The sequence below is a fragment of the Branchiostoma lanceolatum genome, chromosome 2 (genome assembly GCF_035083965.1).
Source record: "Branchiostoma lanceolatum isolate klBraLanc5 chromosome 2, klBraLanc5.hap2, whole genome shotgun sequence".
Lineage (NCBI taxonomy): Eukaryota > Metazoa > Chordata > Leptocardii > Amphioxiformes > Branchiostomatidae > Branchiostoma > Branchiostoma lanceolatum.
In genome coordinates this window covers 26,122,635-26,141,004 of record NC_089723.1, presented here as the reverse complement: position 1 = coordinate 26,141,004, position 18,370 = coordinate 26,122,635, and the positions used below count along the sequence as shown (strand labels likewise).

Genomic DNA, 18,370 nt, shown 5'->3' with positions numbered 1-18,370 from the left:
AAGATAACGATACCATTCAAGAGAGAGAATTTACCATGAATTAGAAAGAAGAGTCATTACGCAAGGCTAAATGCATGTAAGTTTAACCCTATGTAAGCTGCTAATAGCAGCTTGTTGCGCATAGTGATTTATCCATGGTCTTACGCAAAATGCTCATACAGAAGAGGCCTTGCAGGTCCGACTAGCCTAGAATGCAAACTTCTTATTTATAGCTGCCAAGTTTCGTTCGTCCTATTTTTCCTCTTTTTGCGAACGAGGACGAAAGAGGCTCGGTAGCTATAGTAGGCTTTGATACCAGGCTATGTAGGTCCTTCAAACAAGATGTTGAGCATTCTGGTCCTTGTTTCTGGCGCTGAAGTCGCAGGAATTCGGCTAAGCTTTGCGTGCTCTGGGTTAGAAAACCATGATACAGCGGGACCGGACTACAATTTCCTGTGTAACTCATCCATAACGAGATCCAACCATCCTTCATTACAGGAAGTTGCAGAATAACATTCCTGCGGGGTGTCTGTCCTTGGTGCTGAAAGTAAAGCCGATGGAAAGTCAGAGAAAATGCAGAGGTTTCGAAGTTGCCTTGCCAGTTTTAGATCCTCAAATCGAGGAAATTTTCTTTGGCTTGGCTTTGTACAGTATCTTAGCTACTCATTTCCCAGCAGCTGGATCGTCTTCTCCCATTTGATAGAATCCATTCATTCCATTGTATCTTGTCACAGCATCAATGTATTCACTCATAAGACAAGGCAGGATAAGACAAGATTACAGCTATTACGTCACCGAAATTTCCGCGTGGACATTGCACGGTTTTCTTGCACATCCTTTCTATAGATCTAACGCCCCTCCCCACGCAAGTAATTCCCTCCATTCTCCAGAGCGTTTTGTATACAGAATAACTACAATAGTGCATGATCATTCAGCAGAGGTGACGCGATTGACTAAGTCAGATTTAACCACGCGTAACAGTTCGGTACGCCTGTGATGTCAAAGGTGCAGGATGTAGGATCTAGTTAGCCGTGACCTGTCTGTCACAGAATGGAGACTGTCTTGTTTTTCCCGCCATCTGGAGCGAGTCTCATGCTGCTAAAATATGCATGCCAGATCCTCCAGATCCCCAGGGCTATAGGAAAGGACCTTGAGGGCAACATGGCTTTCCCTTGGGTGACATTAACCCCCAACTGAGGTGACATTGAGCGCTACACGTGTGACATCGGAGTCCCATCCCACATGATCGACGATGGCTTGAAATTAACCTATGATTGACTAGCAAACGGGGGCAGTCACTTGTTTCCCCGAGGGAGTCACCTTTGACATCGCATAATGGTCAATTTGGATGTAGATAAGATTGTGATACCGGGGAGGTTGTGCCATCAGGATCGTTCGATAGAATGATGACAAATATCGTCAGACATGTATCGTCATTTCCCGGGGAGACCACTTCCGTCTTTACGTTGCGGCTAAACCCCTGGCTACTGTACACATTATCCCCAAACCACATTGCGTAGTCTGTAATATAATGGCATAATCTTCAAGTAGATATTGTGTGTACGCGCTTGTGTGTGTGTGTGTGCCGGGGGTGGGGGTCTTATGTTTGTCCCGTTTTCCTTATGAGAAACCCTTCCCATTTGGAATGTTCCTGTAGCTCAACTGGTAGCAGCCTTGCAGCTGAGATCCTGGTTCAAATTAGTTGGTAACAGGGAGACCCCGGTCCAAGTTCTGGGCCGGGGGAAGGTCATATCGCTTGGGGCTGCACCCGTCTTTCGGAAGGGACGTAAAATGGGAGTCTCGTGACCGAGGAGGTGCCTCGAGCACGTTAAAGTGAAATGACTAGCAATCCCTCCCTGTAAGAATATACCCTGCTACTGCAGCTGAAACAGCAAGGAAACTTACAGACTCATGTACTATCAGGCATTACAAGTTGAACAACAATAACACTTCCAATTGCCTCAGAAAAGTGGACACCAGAGGACTTTGCGATATTCCCTCCCTACATCTGCTTGGATTTTATCATGCCATTCAACATACGTGGAAGAGGTGAAATTCAAAATGTTGTCGATCACAACCTTTCTCAATAACTTTAGTTATCATTATGAGTATATTCCATTCACAAAATCCGCGTTTTCAACCTAACTTCTTAAGAATGAAAATATGTAACGTTATACATTTGTATCTATTCTAGCCATTTATTCACGCACTCCTCATTCATTAATTCGGTCACGTACGCACGCATGGACCTATTCACTCACTCACTCACTCACTCACTCACTCACTCACTCACTCACTCACTCATTCATGATATAACCAATAATATTTAGTCAAATGTCAAGAGAGATCAAAATACCTACGATTCACAAAAAAGAAATTGTATAAAAGTAACTTTTTATCTATTGAAATAAGACTTTTTAAGGAATAATGCATAATGCACAATCGATATAATGCACAATCGACATAATGCACAATCGACCCACTCAGTCGCGCAAAATAGTCTGAGACCAAATCAAAATTGAGATTGATTGTAGCGTTTTGAAAGTCATCCGCTTGAAAACAGTTGGGTACAGAACCGTGGATGGAGTAACATCAGCCACGGGATCTCAGTAATACAGTACATGTACTAGTAATCTAATCATCTCAGTCGGAGATCAAAGTTACCGTCTGTTCAGACGGCCATACCACACATAAGGGGGGGGGGCATGCACTCCAAAATCATCACAAGCTATGTTGATCAAAATCAAACATATCTTTCGATTGTTATGCATATTATTTGATATTTATGACCCAGAAGTTGCGCAAAAGCCTTGATTGGAGTGCTTACATCAGAGATATTTGCAACTTTTCCTTCTGAAAAAATACGTACCCCATGCCATGGGTCAGAGTAAGAATGAAATGTTCCTAACTTTGGTTTCTGACAACATAGGAACGTGTTGAGAAAAATACATTTAGCCATGATAATCATAGCCTAATAGTTCACTTTACACGGATAAATCAATCTTTGGTATAGAAAATTACTTATTTTGTACCTTAAAAAAAGAAGAACCAAAGCAATTTTACATTGTTCGTTTTGTTCGACTTTCGCAGTGGCAACTCTACGTTGCGTTGCTATCAAACCGCGCCATCTTTGCCCTATTTAATTCAGACGGTAGGTCGCACATCAAAGATCATATTTTCCGCACATTCTCACGACTATGTAGCAGTTATTCTAGCGTAATCACAGACTTAGAAGCAGGTGGTAGTTCTCAACACCCGTTATTGTACATTTGATGACGTTAAAGTGTATGTAAAAAGTTTTATGCCGCGTCATGGGTGGACTTGTTTTTGTCGTCTGTCATGGCACCCGCTGTAAATTTATGCAAGAAAAAATGGCGGCATTGTTTTGAATTTCTTACTCGTGGTGTTTGTGTCTGACGTTCTTATGGAGACGTCGTTTGTACTGCAGATGTAGTTTATTCCAGGCAGTCATTGGCTTCGCTCATGCAGTTTGCATAGTTTGGCAGATATTGATTGTCAACATGCAACCTTCTCAATCGAAAGAGACTGTTTTTGCAAAGTTGAGGAGTCATCACTACTAAGCAAGTAGCAACGCTTTGAATAAATTATGGGGTTTTAAAATCGCTTCTTCGTGATCTTGTTCCGACAGTGGCAATGAGTTGTATTTATTTGTGCAAAGCTTACAGTACACACCTTTAACTGAAGGAGTCCCTATGTTTATCACCTGAAGTGTGCATTGTTCATGATTCATCATGACTACAAGTAGACCTAAGGACCTACTGCACACCTGTTTCTATTTTCTATTCATTGTTGAAGTGGTGATCAGAACAAGGCTGTTATTGTCACAGCTGTGGCTTGGCTCTGTGAAGCTTTGTAGAACAAGTCATTTGGGTTGACAGGAGTCACTTGAACTGTGTTTTCCGGTGAGAATGTTTTCAGCCTGGAACAGTGGTATCGTCAGGATTTAAAGGGCTACCTTTGGATTTAAACTTGAAGTTAGGTTGGTCTGCACGATACATGTAAAAGTGTGTTGCAGCAAGTCTATCTACCTATAAATCTTTATACCCCATAGTATATATGTGTAAAAGGTATAAGTATTACGGCAGTTTGATCTCAAGACTGCAAGACTGTTGACACATATGAACATAGTTTTATTACAGTATTTTGTCAGGGATTGCAATCTGGCAATCTCCAATCCTGCTGGTGGAGATCGCAAGCCTCTGTCAACAGATCTCTGCTATTACAATCAGCGATTCTACCGGTAGAGATCCTGATCGCAGTCTGTGAAAAGACATTTGCAACATCCAAATTCATGTCACTTGTGTAAGATCAATGGATTGACTTGAAACTTAGGGTTCATAAACGGCAGACCATGCTAATAGTAATACATTTTCTAGCATCCTGATCGCAATCTGTCAACAAAGAGTCCAATCGATACCAGTAGAATTGGCGATTCTGCCAGATCGCAATCTCTGCCCTGATATTTATATGGTATTGACTTTATCTAGTCTTTATCTAGTCTTTGATAAAGGTTTGTCTCATTGTGTACCCCATGTGCTTTACAGTGATGCCTTGCTGTGCTGCTGTCTCCTTATCCAGCATATGTGGAAGATGAGTCTTGTCCGATGAAAGGTAAATATTTTACCTGTTGTATGTTCTACTACATTGTATTCTCAGTTATTTGTACTTTGTATATACCAACTATATGTACTAATATATTAGTATATACAAACTATGTATACTAATCCATAAACCTTCCATAGCAAGGAGGTATAGATTCAAGTAGATGCTGTCATATTGCAACATTTCGATATTTATGCCCAACAAGATACTGTTGTATCATTGTATATGGTATGTCCTGCAAACTGTGAAAGAACAGGTTATAATTTATGAATTGACATCCTGTTTACATATCCTTCTGCTGACATGATCAAAAGTTGCATGTTATTTTGTAGACAAGCTTGTTTTTGATAGTTTTTGAAGAAATAAGAATCAAGTTGATATATGCACATTGGGTGCAGGTCAGTCTTTTACACATACAGTTTAGGTCTATATATAATTTGCCTAATACCCTCTTCTTTGGAAAAATCTCTCTGAAAAATGCAGCCCAAGTAGAGGTAAAGGTAGGTTCATAATGGCAATTCACTAGTCTAATGATAATCACCAACACGCCTGGATGTAGCCTGGATGCCAACCTGCTTAGGTTTACATCCACTTCAGTAGTGGACACAAATCTAACCAGATTGGAATCTAGACTATATCATTCCAATTTCTACCCTTGTTACCCTGTGCATGAGAATGTGATCCAAGTATGTTTTAATTAAGTCAAACTCTGTTAAGCACATGTTTGGTGTATTGTATAGTTTAATAGTTAGGATCTCTGCTTTTATTTAGGAATAACTGTTACTGTGTTGTTCTAGGCAAACAACTCCAGGCTTAGGTCTAGAACAAAGCCAGTTGATACCTAGAAACAGCCCTAACAATAACTATAACCTGTGGACTGTCCAATAGACTGTTGGCTAAACTCGACATCTATATAGTGATTGTCATCATGGACTTCTATTCAAATGATTTGGGAGAAATTGTACATTTTCAAAATGCTATTGGCTGGTAGCCTACTTTGCATCCATTTTGAATATGACAATGGGTAACCTAGTGTAATGTTGTACCACCTTGTTAGGGGGTGCATTATAAAGAATGGGTTGCCAAGATACAGAAAGGATTGAAATGCTGTAGGCACAAGATCAAACACTCGATACAAAATCCATGTTGAGCCCACTTTTGTGGGGACGAGCTTTCAAAAGTTGTCTTTTGGAAACGGTCCTATGTGCCCCCAATAGACATGTTGTAAAGTTGTCAAAGTAAAGCTTGTCAGACAGCCATTGAAGTGTACAATACCCATGGTCATAGCTGTGTTGCTGTGAGTTGTTAAGGTGGGCGACTGTGGGTAAACATTGTGAAAGGGAGTGAAAGCACGTTTGCCTAACCCCATTGTGAGGTCACCGTTACACACTGAGTCAACTCATTTTTCTCATTTTTCATTGGACAATATAGTTCCAGTAGTGTGTTAAGCATGCGAGCCAAGTCAGTCATCTTACTTGTATATATGTTTTCTTTATACCAGTAGATAGATGACAACATATGAACAGTAACAGTTCATATCTTACAGTCTTAAATTTATTATAACCTTAAGTGTATGGACAGTAGCTTATTGAAGGATGGCATCCAAGCTGTTAAGAGATAAGGGTAGTGGAATTGACAGTTTTAGATCACCTATGTTTTTGAAATCTGTAGAAACATATTTATGTTACTGTAACAGTTGTAATAAACTGTTGGGATCTAAGCTACAAAGAGGTGCATTGTAAACATTGATTCTTTGCATTGCACAGACTGTTTGTAACACTCTGCCTTGTTTTTCAGGATCTATGGACTTAACTGATCTAGAAGAAAATGGAGGTGACGACCAGACAAAGAGTAGTGAATCTCCATCTGTAGAAGATGGCAGTCTCCTGGTGTGGGGCTGTGGGGAGTTTGGACAGACTGGACAAGGGAAGGTGGGGGATGTGGCTGCTACAGAGGGGCTGGTAGCAGAGTTTCCCCCCAAGAACGGAGCTAGAGTAAAGCTGCTAGCTTGTGGAGCAAGTCACTCTATTGTTGTAACAGGTAAAAATGCATTTCAGCATTGTAGTATTTGACACCTTTGCCAAAGAGGTTATTTTTTTCTCAAGCATTGTCTCTATGTTTTTGAACAGCATTGTTTTATTGTGAACAGTATAATTGGAAAATGTATCAACAAACTCAAACATAGACAAATGATTAGTTCAATTTTATACCCCTAGCAGCTTCCTTTCAATTTGCAAAGACCTTAATAACTACAGCTATAAATACATTTTGCTACATGTATATGCTCATGACCTTTACTGTGACTGACAGTGGTGTTTCCTTTGTTTCAGTCGAAAATGAAGTCTATGCTTGGGGAAATGGACACAGTGGACAGTAAGTATAATGTCTCAGTCACCTGTTCAGTCTTGAGAAGCTAAGGAAGACATGATTTTGATTTATGAATATGGGGCACCTGTATTACCCAGCACAAGGGGGGGAGGGCATATTGGTGGCAAGGGGCCATAAATGTTAAGTTGACCAGAGTTTAAGTTTGTATTCTCTTATGCCTCAATTACACCCACAAGATTATGACAGGTACATAGTGGATTTGTGTGACAGACGAGCAGAGTTGAGGAACTTGGGAGACATGTATATAAATAACTATCAGAACAAGTCAATTCTTAATGTGTTCTCAAAGGATATACCTTAACAAAAATAACCAAGGATGTTCTAATCTTTACTGAGCAGCCTTTGTAGATATTGATCATTGTGGTATTTTTTGCCCGTAAGGCTTGGCTGTGGGGACAAGGAGACACGTCTCAGACCAACAAGAATCTATCTCACGGACAGTCAGGAGCTTCCAGATGTTGCAGGGGTTACCTGTGGCAGCAGACATTCTATTGCCTGGTTAACCAATGGCAACTGCTACAGCTTTGGCAACAATTACTATGCACAGCTGGCATACAACTTCAGAATACAAAACTACAAGGAGAACCAGGTGAGTCTACTGCAGATACAAGAAGAGTTTGAAGATCTCATATCTCCAGGAAACTCATATGTCTTCTTTAATTGTAGTTTATTGATTATGCAAATAAGGCTTTGATTAACATAATATGTCCAATGATCACTTCCTGAATATGTAGCCGAAAACAAAAGAAAGAAACAAAGAAACAGACCCAAAACAATACTTCCCCTTGATATTGTAGGCTCTTCCATTGACCTCATGACCTGGAATGTCTGTCAATTGTCACCAGGGGAATTCTGGCAACTCTGAGCTCCATAATGGCATTCACAGAGGTAATCAGTAAATTCAGGGGGCCATGAGAAATAACCATTGCTGTTACAAACTGTTAATCAGAGATAATGACTTGTGGTTATGAAATTCAAATGATTATTAAAGAGTGTATGAAGAGATGGTCACACTGTCAGAAAGTGCACTACAGGTCAATGATTGCCATGTTGAAGTCAGAAGCTGTAGGTTTTTATCGCTTCCTGCTATCATGAGTTTATTTTGAAAATAGGATGTTACCTTACAAAAAATTAGTGACTTGTCATTGCTTTTGTTGTATCTCAAAGTTAAAACACACCATACAGAACATAGATGAACTTTTCTAATGATACAGAACACCATTGCATTGTTCCCTTCAGCTGCGGCCCACTCTCCTGCAGATGTTTGTACACAGAAAAGTGGTGCAGGTTGCCTGTGGAGACAGACATACCCTGTTCCTCACACAGGAGGGACGCGTTGCTGCTTGCGGGTAGGTTTTACTGATTAATTTTATATATACATGTATAAGCTACTATGACATCTCAAAGAGGAGCTATAGAATTGTTTGTAGGCTTGGTTGGTGACTGCTAAATTAGCTTTCAGCATACAGCTACAATCCAACAGAATAAAAAATACTTAACTTCCCAAATGTTTTGTTGTGAGTAAGAGGTTTTCTAATGGAAGTAGTGGACTAACTTTTGACATAGATTTGATGGATGTTACCCATAGCATGCCTGACTGTATAGTGTGTTATTGTGATTGGAAATCAATGTTTTGGGGATGAATTTATACAAAGAGGAAGAGTTGCTGTCATATTACGTATGCTTGTTTACCGGAAGGACTCATATAAGTTTATGTGACCGATACATGTACCAGCAAAGGCACAGATTACAAATAGATCGGTATTTTCTTTCATTCTATTTTTTACTGTATATTTCTCTATCACCTTTCCCACACTCTGCCTTATCCTGGTACAAGAACAAAGAGAAGAATAGATAGGGTTTTGTTAAACAATGTTTTGTAGACATGAAACAATCATGAAAGGACATTGCACCCTTACATTCCCCACCCCCTGTAGCACAATAATATAATAATAATATCAGGTGTATTTGCAGCCAGTGCCACAGGCAGGTACCCAATGTGTAGGGTAATGAGGCTGTTTAACGTGTTCGAGGCACCTCCTCGAGCACGGGACCCCCGTTTTACGCCCCTCCCGGAAGACGATTTCGTGGAAAGCTTCGTGAGGCTACAGCAATCCGGACGTCCTTGGTTGGTCTCCCATCCAAGCACTGTCCGGACCGCGCGTTGCTTAACTTCCGAGATCGAGGGATCGGGTGTATCCAACGCGCCACGCGTTATAACTATATTAGCAATGTGTAGATGAGTACGTATTATGACTGTTGCCCAGGAGGCTTCACAAACCAATCAACAACCATTTGAGGAAAGTGGAATAATTGCATTAGTAGGTGGTAACTTCCCCCAGGCTGCTTTCCCAGAAAGGCTTGATGTGTCGCATACTAATCAGTTGTTGTTTACCAAATTGGGAGAAGAATACAAATTATCGGTAATAATAATCCCCACATTTTCATCATGTAGTTTTCTGAGCTTTGTTTGATATGGATCATAGCAGCCACTTGTCTGAATGCGTACGTCTCCACATTTTAGTTGTTGTCTCAAAATGAAAAGCAGGTATTGAGTATATGCCACACTTTGTTCTGATGGGGTAAAAGTGTCCTCAATAAGATGAAGTGCAGACGTTAATCTGCTTGTTGTACGCTGCACACGTATGTGCCAAAACGGCAGTTCTGCGAGATAACAATGCACTGGGAGCCACCGATACAGGTGAATGCCTAACTTGTCACGACAAGATGTGACAATTACCCATGATTCCATGTATAATTTCGGTAAACAACTTGAACCTTACACAATAGCTGCTGGTCCCATCTGTGTGTTTCTGGCAATCACCACGATTGCTGGGCTTTTAGGTCGAGGGCTTCTCTTCCTATCTCGGGGACATGTATGGCATCGACAGTGGAGTTCCTGCCTTGATCTCTGTTGCGGATAATGTTTATTTGTGTTGTTGTTTGGAGGACTAAATTGTGAGCAGCTTTGTAGTGACATGGACACAGCAGGCTGCATTTTACATGGATGAAACGGGAACAGTAAGTACACCAGGCTGGACCATTGTGGACATGTGCAACATGTGCAGCTGACCTTGACCGCTGACCCAGGAACCCAGGAACTATCCTTTGTTGAGGTAACAAGGGAGAAAGAGAAGCTGATTTCCAGTCAAAGGACACTGGTGGTTTTCCACCATCTACAGGATATCATATTGGATACAAGAACCTCAGGCTATTGCTGTGAACATGTGCACCGGCAGCCACCTTTGTACCAACTTAGCACCCTCTCCATCTGATGGTAGCTGGTGGCCCACATGGTAGATGTCTCCTCAGACCATAGCTACATGTACGTTCTGATTCCTTCACAATGTAGACATCCTATGTATCCCACTGGCTGCTTTTGTTTTGTGCAGAAACAATGCTAACGGCCAGCTGGGGACGGGGGAGCCGAGCGACACGATCTGCCCAAAGATGCTGGATGACCTTGAAGGTGTGACTTGTATAGCCTGTGGGTCGTACCACAGCTTGGCTGCCACAGGTGGGTCATCTTATTTTCATCCCAGCAATTCCCCATTCTTAAACCATGTCATTCGTACCACCCTGATAGAAATGATACTGTTATTGATGTCAAAATTGTGTTATCTTTCATCTTGATTTTTGTTATGATTTTCATTGTCACAGATTTCTTTGTTTTGCTTTTCATGCCTGTTCTGTTGGTTAGCAGTAAAGGTCATGTCCTCGACAAAAGAAGAAAAAAAAGATGGAAAATTCCCCCTGTGTTTCATTAGTATTCCCTGCATGTGGGGCGTAGGATATTTGGGTATTCATCTCCACAGAGGCTGAAAATAGAATTGGAAATGATTCTTCTAAAAGATATGAGACATACATTCAACTGCAATATTTCAAATTGAGAATATTGCAATGATTCTATATCCCTCATAACAGTTGTATCCTTATATACCGGGATTGTTGTAAGCTTACATGTATGTTCAATTTTTATTTTTCAGATTGTTTTTAGACTGAACAAAAGCCCTAAGAACGCAGATTGCAAGTCATCATATTCAAATGCCCGTGGCTGTTGTATTGAATTTATTTGTAACCACAATATTTCATTGTACTACCTAGTCTACTAACATGTCAAATTTGCAGGTGTTGGAAAGTAACGAAATAAAAAACTGCAGTTCCATTAAAAAATAGAATTAATTTTCAGAGCGATATTATGTTTTGACACCTGCTAGGTGTGATATATAGCAAACCATAGATTATTCTTTGCAATAAAACCTCTCTTGAGGAAGTGTTATTAGCAGCTATAGAAAGGGAATCCCAGCATTATTGGTCAGTATAGAGGGAACAAAAAGACAGGCACAAACTATGTCAAGTTCAAGTTGGAGTTGATTGTTGCCTTCCTATTGTGTCTTTTGTTGCTGTAGGTTCAGGGGACTTATATGTGTGGGGAAATGGAAAGCCTTGCGGGACCAGGAGAGGAGACATTCTAGCTCCCACCAAGCTGAAAACCACACATGCTAATATCGTCATGGTTGCAGGGGGAAGCTCCCACAGCCTGGCATTAACAGGTGAGAGTGTTTCTGAAGTGTTAGCTATGTTTTTTCAATACCTTTGCTTTAGAATAAAGATTTCATTATACTCCAGGTGTTAAGTATCGGGTAGATGATAGTCTATTTGGTATACCAATACACATGCCCCAGAGTTATTACTATGAATTGTTCGGTTAATACTGTCTTTTGAACAATGAACAAAAAGACCCTTGTCACACATAGCCAACCATGGCCTCTAGACCTTCTCCAGACTGTAGTTGGGAGTAAGTCATAAGCAAAGTCATCTGTGGTTGGGAGTTGGTCAACAAGGTCGTCTGTGTCATCCAACTATGAATTATGACAAATCAAGCTCAAAGAAACTTATATAGTGTTCTTAGATGCGATCAGAGGAGCCAACTGGATCTAGAATTGGATGGGTCCCAGGCTAGTAAAGAGTGAATATTTATCTCCATTAATGCAATCATTAGCCTTTGTTACATTCTACATTCCCTATAAGAGCCCTCATACAATACCTCATATATGAAACACTAATGAAAGATGATTATGCATGCATGCAAGGTATGAATGAATTAATAAGTTTTCAATCATTATTATTGTGAACATGACATGAATTTTAAGTTTCCATGTTGCCTTGGTGGAGGGAACAAGTTGTCTACAGGGTATATTCATCATGTGCAAATGCATGAAAGAGAATGATTTTACCAAGCTTTAAACTTGAAAGCTGCTCATCAGTATTTGAAATCAGAACTTTTAAATTTCGATTCTTTCACAGGAGATTAATGGCAATAATGACTTGAGATTTAGGATTTATGAATGGGAGACCACCCTAACACATTCGTAAGGTCCTGATCGGTGTCTCTGTCAACAGAGACTCCAATCAGGATCTCTACTGGTAGAATCAGCAATTCTGCTAGATCACAATCTCTACCCTGGCATATATATATACATGTAGCACCATTTGCCCTTCTTTACTAACCAAACATACCTTACTGTTCTAAAAGACGAAATCATTTATCAACTCTTCGAATTAATTTCTATGTTCTTGACTTGCCTGAATCCACTTACTACAGTACATGTTTCTTTACATCTTTACAAGTTGCTGTCAACTCTATATACATACACATGCACGTGTTTAATGCTTAGCCATTTGGTTTTACCTGATCGATCTGATCTTTTCTCCCTGAAAGAAACAGTACCAGTATTTGATTCATCACTGCCACTAGGCACTTACCTCGCTATGGGCAATTAGGCATAGTTTATAGGTCATTTATAGGTCATTAAGAAAGAGATAGTCTAATTTTGTTTTGTTAGGTAATTAGCTGTTCCTAGTCGATGGGGCTTTCCAGATAGTGATAGACTAACAATGTAGAATGCCACAACCTGAGTACATCTGGAAAGTGTGCCAAGGCTTCAGAGGGGTAGGTCTGATGGAATGTGATGTACAAAGAAGTGTTCATGAATTTATTCAACCTAAATATTGGAAGTGTCAAGTATGTCAAGTTGGAAATCTAAATCTATCATTACGAACATGGTGACATCCCAGAACAAGGTTAAAACAATATATGAAGATTATATTTGTATGTGTATACTTGCACATTCATAAATTTGACAGCTTTTCACACTGATAGTTTACTATGGCATTTAAACTGATATGCAACATTGTATAGAAGTTATCCTTTAAAGTCTGAGTGTGTTCTTCCTCTTTAAACAACTCAGTTGAGGTACCACTACTCTCCAAGCACAGGTTAGGCTCTGGCTATAGTTGTTGACTTTTTTCAGGCGTTTTTGTCAGGCTTTCTATTTGGCTTGGCGACATAAAGAAAACGTAACAAAATAGAAAGCCAGACAAAAATGCATCCAAAGTTGGAGTGTAACTTCTGCTTAGAGAGTAGTACCACAAATACAGGCCCACAGATTGGTCAGAACTTCCCATACCCCATACCGGTCCTGACTAAAAGATCAAGCCCGTATCCCACCATGATTGATTTACCGTCCAGTCACGGGCAATTGGCCACAGGATATTAGGTGTTCAATTATGGCGTATTGGGTGTTCAACACCACCAGGTTGATCAATACCCCCATAGACATTCCGTTAATGATGTTCTGTGGGGGGAGGGAATGCCTAAATAGGGCCATACTTTATCGCTGTCTGATGAGGAGACCTTTGGCTAATTATAGTACTATCAGGGTTGTGAAAAGTTTGGACTGACTTCAGAAGATATGAGAACATTTACATTTATGTATGCTGACCGACATTTACATTCAAAGTTTTCTTTATAAATTATCTATCGATGACAGTAAGTTAAGATTTTATAGGAATGTTAAAACAGAATACTCAATGGAAAAATATCTTTCCAACAAAGATTTTGAACAACGGTCAGCTGTGTGTAAGATACGAATAAGTGCACATCCACTAGAAATAGAAAAGGGTAGATATAAAAAGCTGCCCGCTCACGAGAGAATGTGTAAGTTTTGTACAATGAACGCAGTGGAAAATGAAATACATTTCCTTTGCCAATGCCCTCTATATGAGGCCGAAAGAAACGATTTATATAAAACAGCTTTCGTTAATTCTCCTAGCTTTCACCATTTGAATAGCTTACAAAAATCCATATCACTACTAAAATCAACAAACCCACTTACGATGAAAAACGTGGGTCTCTTCATTTTCCACTGCCTTCAAAAAAGAAGTCAAACCCAACCATAGTCAACCTTAGTTAACTTAGAACTTTGACAGTAGCCTAGATACCTATTTTTGATTCCCATGTATTCCCATGTACTTGTTTGTCTGCAATTAGCCTTCGGGCATGAACTTGCAATAAAGTTATTATTACTCTTAAGTTCATGGAAAAACAAGAAAGCTGAATATATATCCTTTTCTGGCAGTTCAAAGTGTTGAAGGAGCCAGGGATGAGGTGTATGTACATTTGTATGAAAGTTGCTGCAAACATTGGAATGATTGATTGCAAGTTTTTGGTAAATACCTTAATTCAAATTGAGAATTTTCAATTATTACAGTGGCTGTGAACTGTTTGTATTTGTTTCAATTCTATGATATCATACCTTACATTTCATTTCATTGCTGCAGGTTTCAAGAACTTGTAAATTTCTTCCTTTATTAAAGTTTACATCTACACCTCCACTGCCAGACTTATGGTATAAACAATTCAGAAATGGTGTATAGACTATATTGCATAACAACTGTTAATTGTAACCTTTCCATAAAGGTCACTGTCAAAGCCTTGCCCTGATCCTTGCCCCGATGTGTTATATTTGTCCTTCCTCTGACGGGAAACATACTGTTTCCTCTGCACTTCCTGTTCTGTATGGTCTGGAAGTCACCATTCACTTGACCAGCTGCCAAAGTTCATCCTCACCACAGACCTACCTGCTGGTATGATATGAATTAATTCTGATGGACGTCAAAGCAGAAATCTGCATATAAATTAATCTGATTTGAACTGCAGCCTAACATTCAAATGATGTGATGTATGTGGTTGATGGTATTCAGATTTTTGCTATGTATTAATGAATTCAAGACTATGATGCGAAAATAAATTATGAATTACAAAATTAGAAATATTGAGACTATTTCAAGATTTACAGCAATCTGCAGTTACTCTAGATATATAATGGCCAACAGAAGTGTCAAAAGATGTAAATCAATAGTCGTCTGTGGTCCTTTTTTATCCCATGCCCCTCCTCCCTTGCCTTCCCCATCAGAATGGCCAGCATCCCCTCCGAGAGCCCTGCTCCTGAAGACATCTTTATGACCAGGAGTATTATATCACATCATGCGGGGCTGACCTTTACAACTGACCTTTGCATATGTACACAGTTGACCCATGTTTGGTCTCCATGCGGGACTCTAATGGCGGCAGTCCTGCAAGTCCGCACCATTACCCACGACCCCTGGTTTCCCTCTTCATTAGGGCCGCTGAGTCAGCAATAACCCAGCTTACTGCCTCTGCCAGGGGACCGGCCATTTTTCATGTAATAAGTGGCTTTGTGTTGGTTATTACGTACATTCGGGATGACAGTCACGTACATAGAGGAACTTCCCAGAACCATTAGGTCAGGGGATGACCTCTCGTTGACCTATGGTAGTGACCCCTTCACCTCTGTAAATCAAATTGCCCGATTCTGTTGTTTGACTATTTTTCACTAGTTACCCTCTTTTCAGGATAGCTGGTGTCAGAATTATTGATTATTTTTCTCCCATTTTGATTTTGCAGTGCCGTAAAAACATTACGATTGCATTTGTTGAGTGCTTGTCCAAATGTCTATGAATCATAGAAACTTGTGGGAATTTTCCAACTTATCTGGAGTATTGCCCTTAATCTTCCCAAAAGTAATTTTATCTAAGAGGTGTACAGATTTTTATGGCACTGCACATGCAAGTGCTATGAAATTCCTGGATAATGACAATGTGTAGAATATGAAAATTATAGGTAGCAATATCATTTACAATTTGGGAAGGTGGTACATTTCTGATTCCCCCCAGATTTTTGTTTAGGTTCAAGACTCAAAAGCAGTGCCTTTGTCCCAGAAAACGTATGTCATAGTGTTACAATACTGCTAAGCATGTTGGTACGGTCAATTGGATAGAAGAATGCAAGATCGTCAGATCTGGAAATGAAAGGAATTTAAAACCTTGAAAACTTTAAGGGAACTTTGTAAGAAATCAAAGAAAACTATAGTATAGAAAATATGAAAACTATTATCAAAACAGCATATTGTAAGAAGCGGGGATAAAGAATTACTATTTCATTTCCTCAAAGAAATACATGGTAGACTAACTGTGACTGTAATACTACTAATAGCCATTAGTACGGCTGCAAGGAAACAAAGGTATTGGGAAGGTTGAAACTGAGAAATAAATACCAATCCGTTTTCTTTTTGCAGGTTTACTTGAGTCTTCAGTTAACATGTTGTAGTTATTAGTACAGATCACCTTGCGTAAGTTCACAATGGTACTTCCCACCAAATGTAGATGTGTTTTATGGAAACAGAAGACCTGGATTGTGACCTTTCTGCTATGAGTGGGTTTAAGATGGATCCCTTTATGTGCACCTGTCTTTTATTGCTACTTACCCTCCTACCCTGTGGAGTCATTTCGAAGTTAGGTAACGCAAAATCTGTATTCTTCAAAAGCAGCCTTAGCTATAGAACCAACCGTTTACTGGATGAAAAATGGCTGGAAGAAAGGTCTGCAAACCCAACATTACTCTTAGCATACACTATGATGAATAGTTATCAATATTGTTCAAATTCAAATATTCAAAAATGCCTGTCATTGAGTAGCAGAAAACTGAAAAGTTGGAATATGGTAGATAGGCATATTTTAAGATTTGTTAAATGACTGAGAAATCTTTTATGGGGATCTGCCATTCCCTTTAGAGGCCCATAATTAAGTTTAATGGCATTAAAATACCCAAATTACAGTGACATTTTTTTCAAACAATATGAATTTGACTTTAGGTCATTTGTTATAATATCATCAGGTGACTTTTTAAGATCGAATTTTGTTTGCCAGCATATTTGATTTAAAAGGCTATCCTTGTTGTATTAAACACTAAACATAGGAATCATATATTAAAATTATTATAGGATTTGTCCATGCTCAAAATATGAAAATATTTTCCTGGCTATCAGGTAAGTCATTTACACATTAGGATCTTCCTCCGTATACATTTTTTAATATTGGTACTTTGTAGATGGCACTCTAATACTTAAGGCATTAAAATTGATTATGATTTTCTGGAAAAGTCATTCATTCCTTTATATAGGAATTAAGAATACTTTTTGAATACTTGTGAGGCCCTTTTTCCATTGGAGGCAATTGCTGAGGAACCGTTGAGCAACCAAAATTGGATTTGTGTGACCCTTCATTTTATAATTGGAATATGATGTACGATGTAAAAGTGTCATTTAAAATATGTAGCAAAGCATACAAAACGTACTAAATATTTGGTCTCAGTGGTCACAGCTTCTAAAAGGGAGAAATCTTCAACTTCTGCAGTATGATTTTGATCCTAATAGTATGATTTCAATCAATACATTTGTATAAGTAAATGAATGTTAAATGGTAATGGAAAGTTTGATTTGAAATAAATGTAGAATGTATTTAGTATCTGACTTCAAACACTACCCAGAGTAGACAGGTGAATCCATTCAGGTTTCCTAATCAATGCTTCAGGTCCTGATATTGAAACTTTCCTTGATTCTCTATGACATCATCATTACTCATTGCTTATTGCATATTGAATTATACATACTGATCGGTCACAAGCAATCAATTGATGGTTACCTGTGGCAGTATCTGGGGGAGAAGGAACACCCAAAACACTTTACATACAACAATGCTGATAGCTTAACGAGGTCAGCCTTAATCGCCATGTACATTGAGAAAACCCTATTAATAAAGGACAAAATCTAGGTCAACCCGTTTCCAAGGAAAGTTTTCAGGTTTCCTTTACCTATAAATTTGTATGAAAAGTTACAAATTCTCACTAATAGTTATTGTAAAAGCACATTCTCATACCATTCTGCATAGTCTTTTTGTAAGTTAGATTAGTCTTATAGAATGGTTGTTGTTATGTAGAATATTAAGATTTCATACGTTTTACCTTGTATAATTGTTTTGCAATTAAGTTTTATCATGAAATTGCAGAAATATTGTAGTGGCCGAGCAGTGTTTTTTAGATAGAGAAGTAACCCTGGTCATGGTTTACCATTTTGTGATAAGGATGCTTACCTGTACCTACACTGTATGTGTTGGTTAGAGTCATCTGTGCTGTCTGGTATTTAGCAATTCATGCATCTGATTCTCTCTTCCTTCCGTG

At 39.2% G+C, this 18,370-nt stretch overlaps 1 protein-coding gene across 1 annotated transcript in view; it reads left to right on the top strand.

The window, feature by feature from the left end:
• The first annotated feature begins 3,075 nt into the window (after nt 1–3,075).
• The window catches only part of LOC136428226 (uncharacterized), an 87,865-nt gene continuing 72,570 nt past the window's right edge, over nt 3,076–18,370 (top strand). The window contains exons 1-8 of the mRNA XM_066417565.1: nt 3,076–3,130; nt 4,545–4,611; nt 6,400–6,642; nt 6,933–6,975; nt 7,372–7,579; nt 8,230–8,339; nt 10,383–10,507; nt 11,400–11,543. Coding sequence (XP_066273662.1) covers nt 4,605–4,611; nt 6,400–6,642; nt 6,933–6,975; nt 7,372–7,579; nt 8,230–8,339; nt 10,383–10,507; nt 11,400–11,543 — 880 coding nt within the window. The 5' untranslated portion in view covers nt 3,076–3,130; nt 4,545–4,604. The remainder of the gene's footprint in view (nt 3,131–4,544; nt 4,612–6,399; nt 6,643–6,932; nt 6,976–7,371; nt 7,580–8,229; nt 8,340–10,382; nt 10,508–11,399; nt 11,544–18,370) is intronic.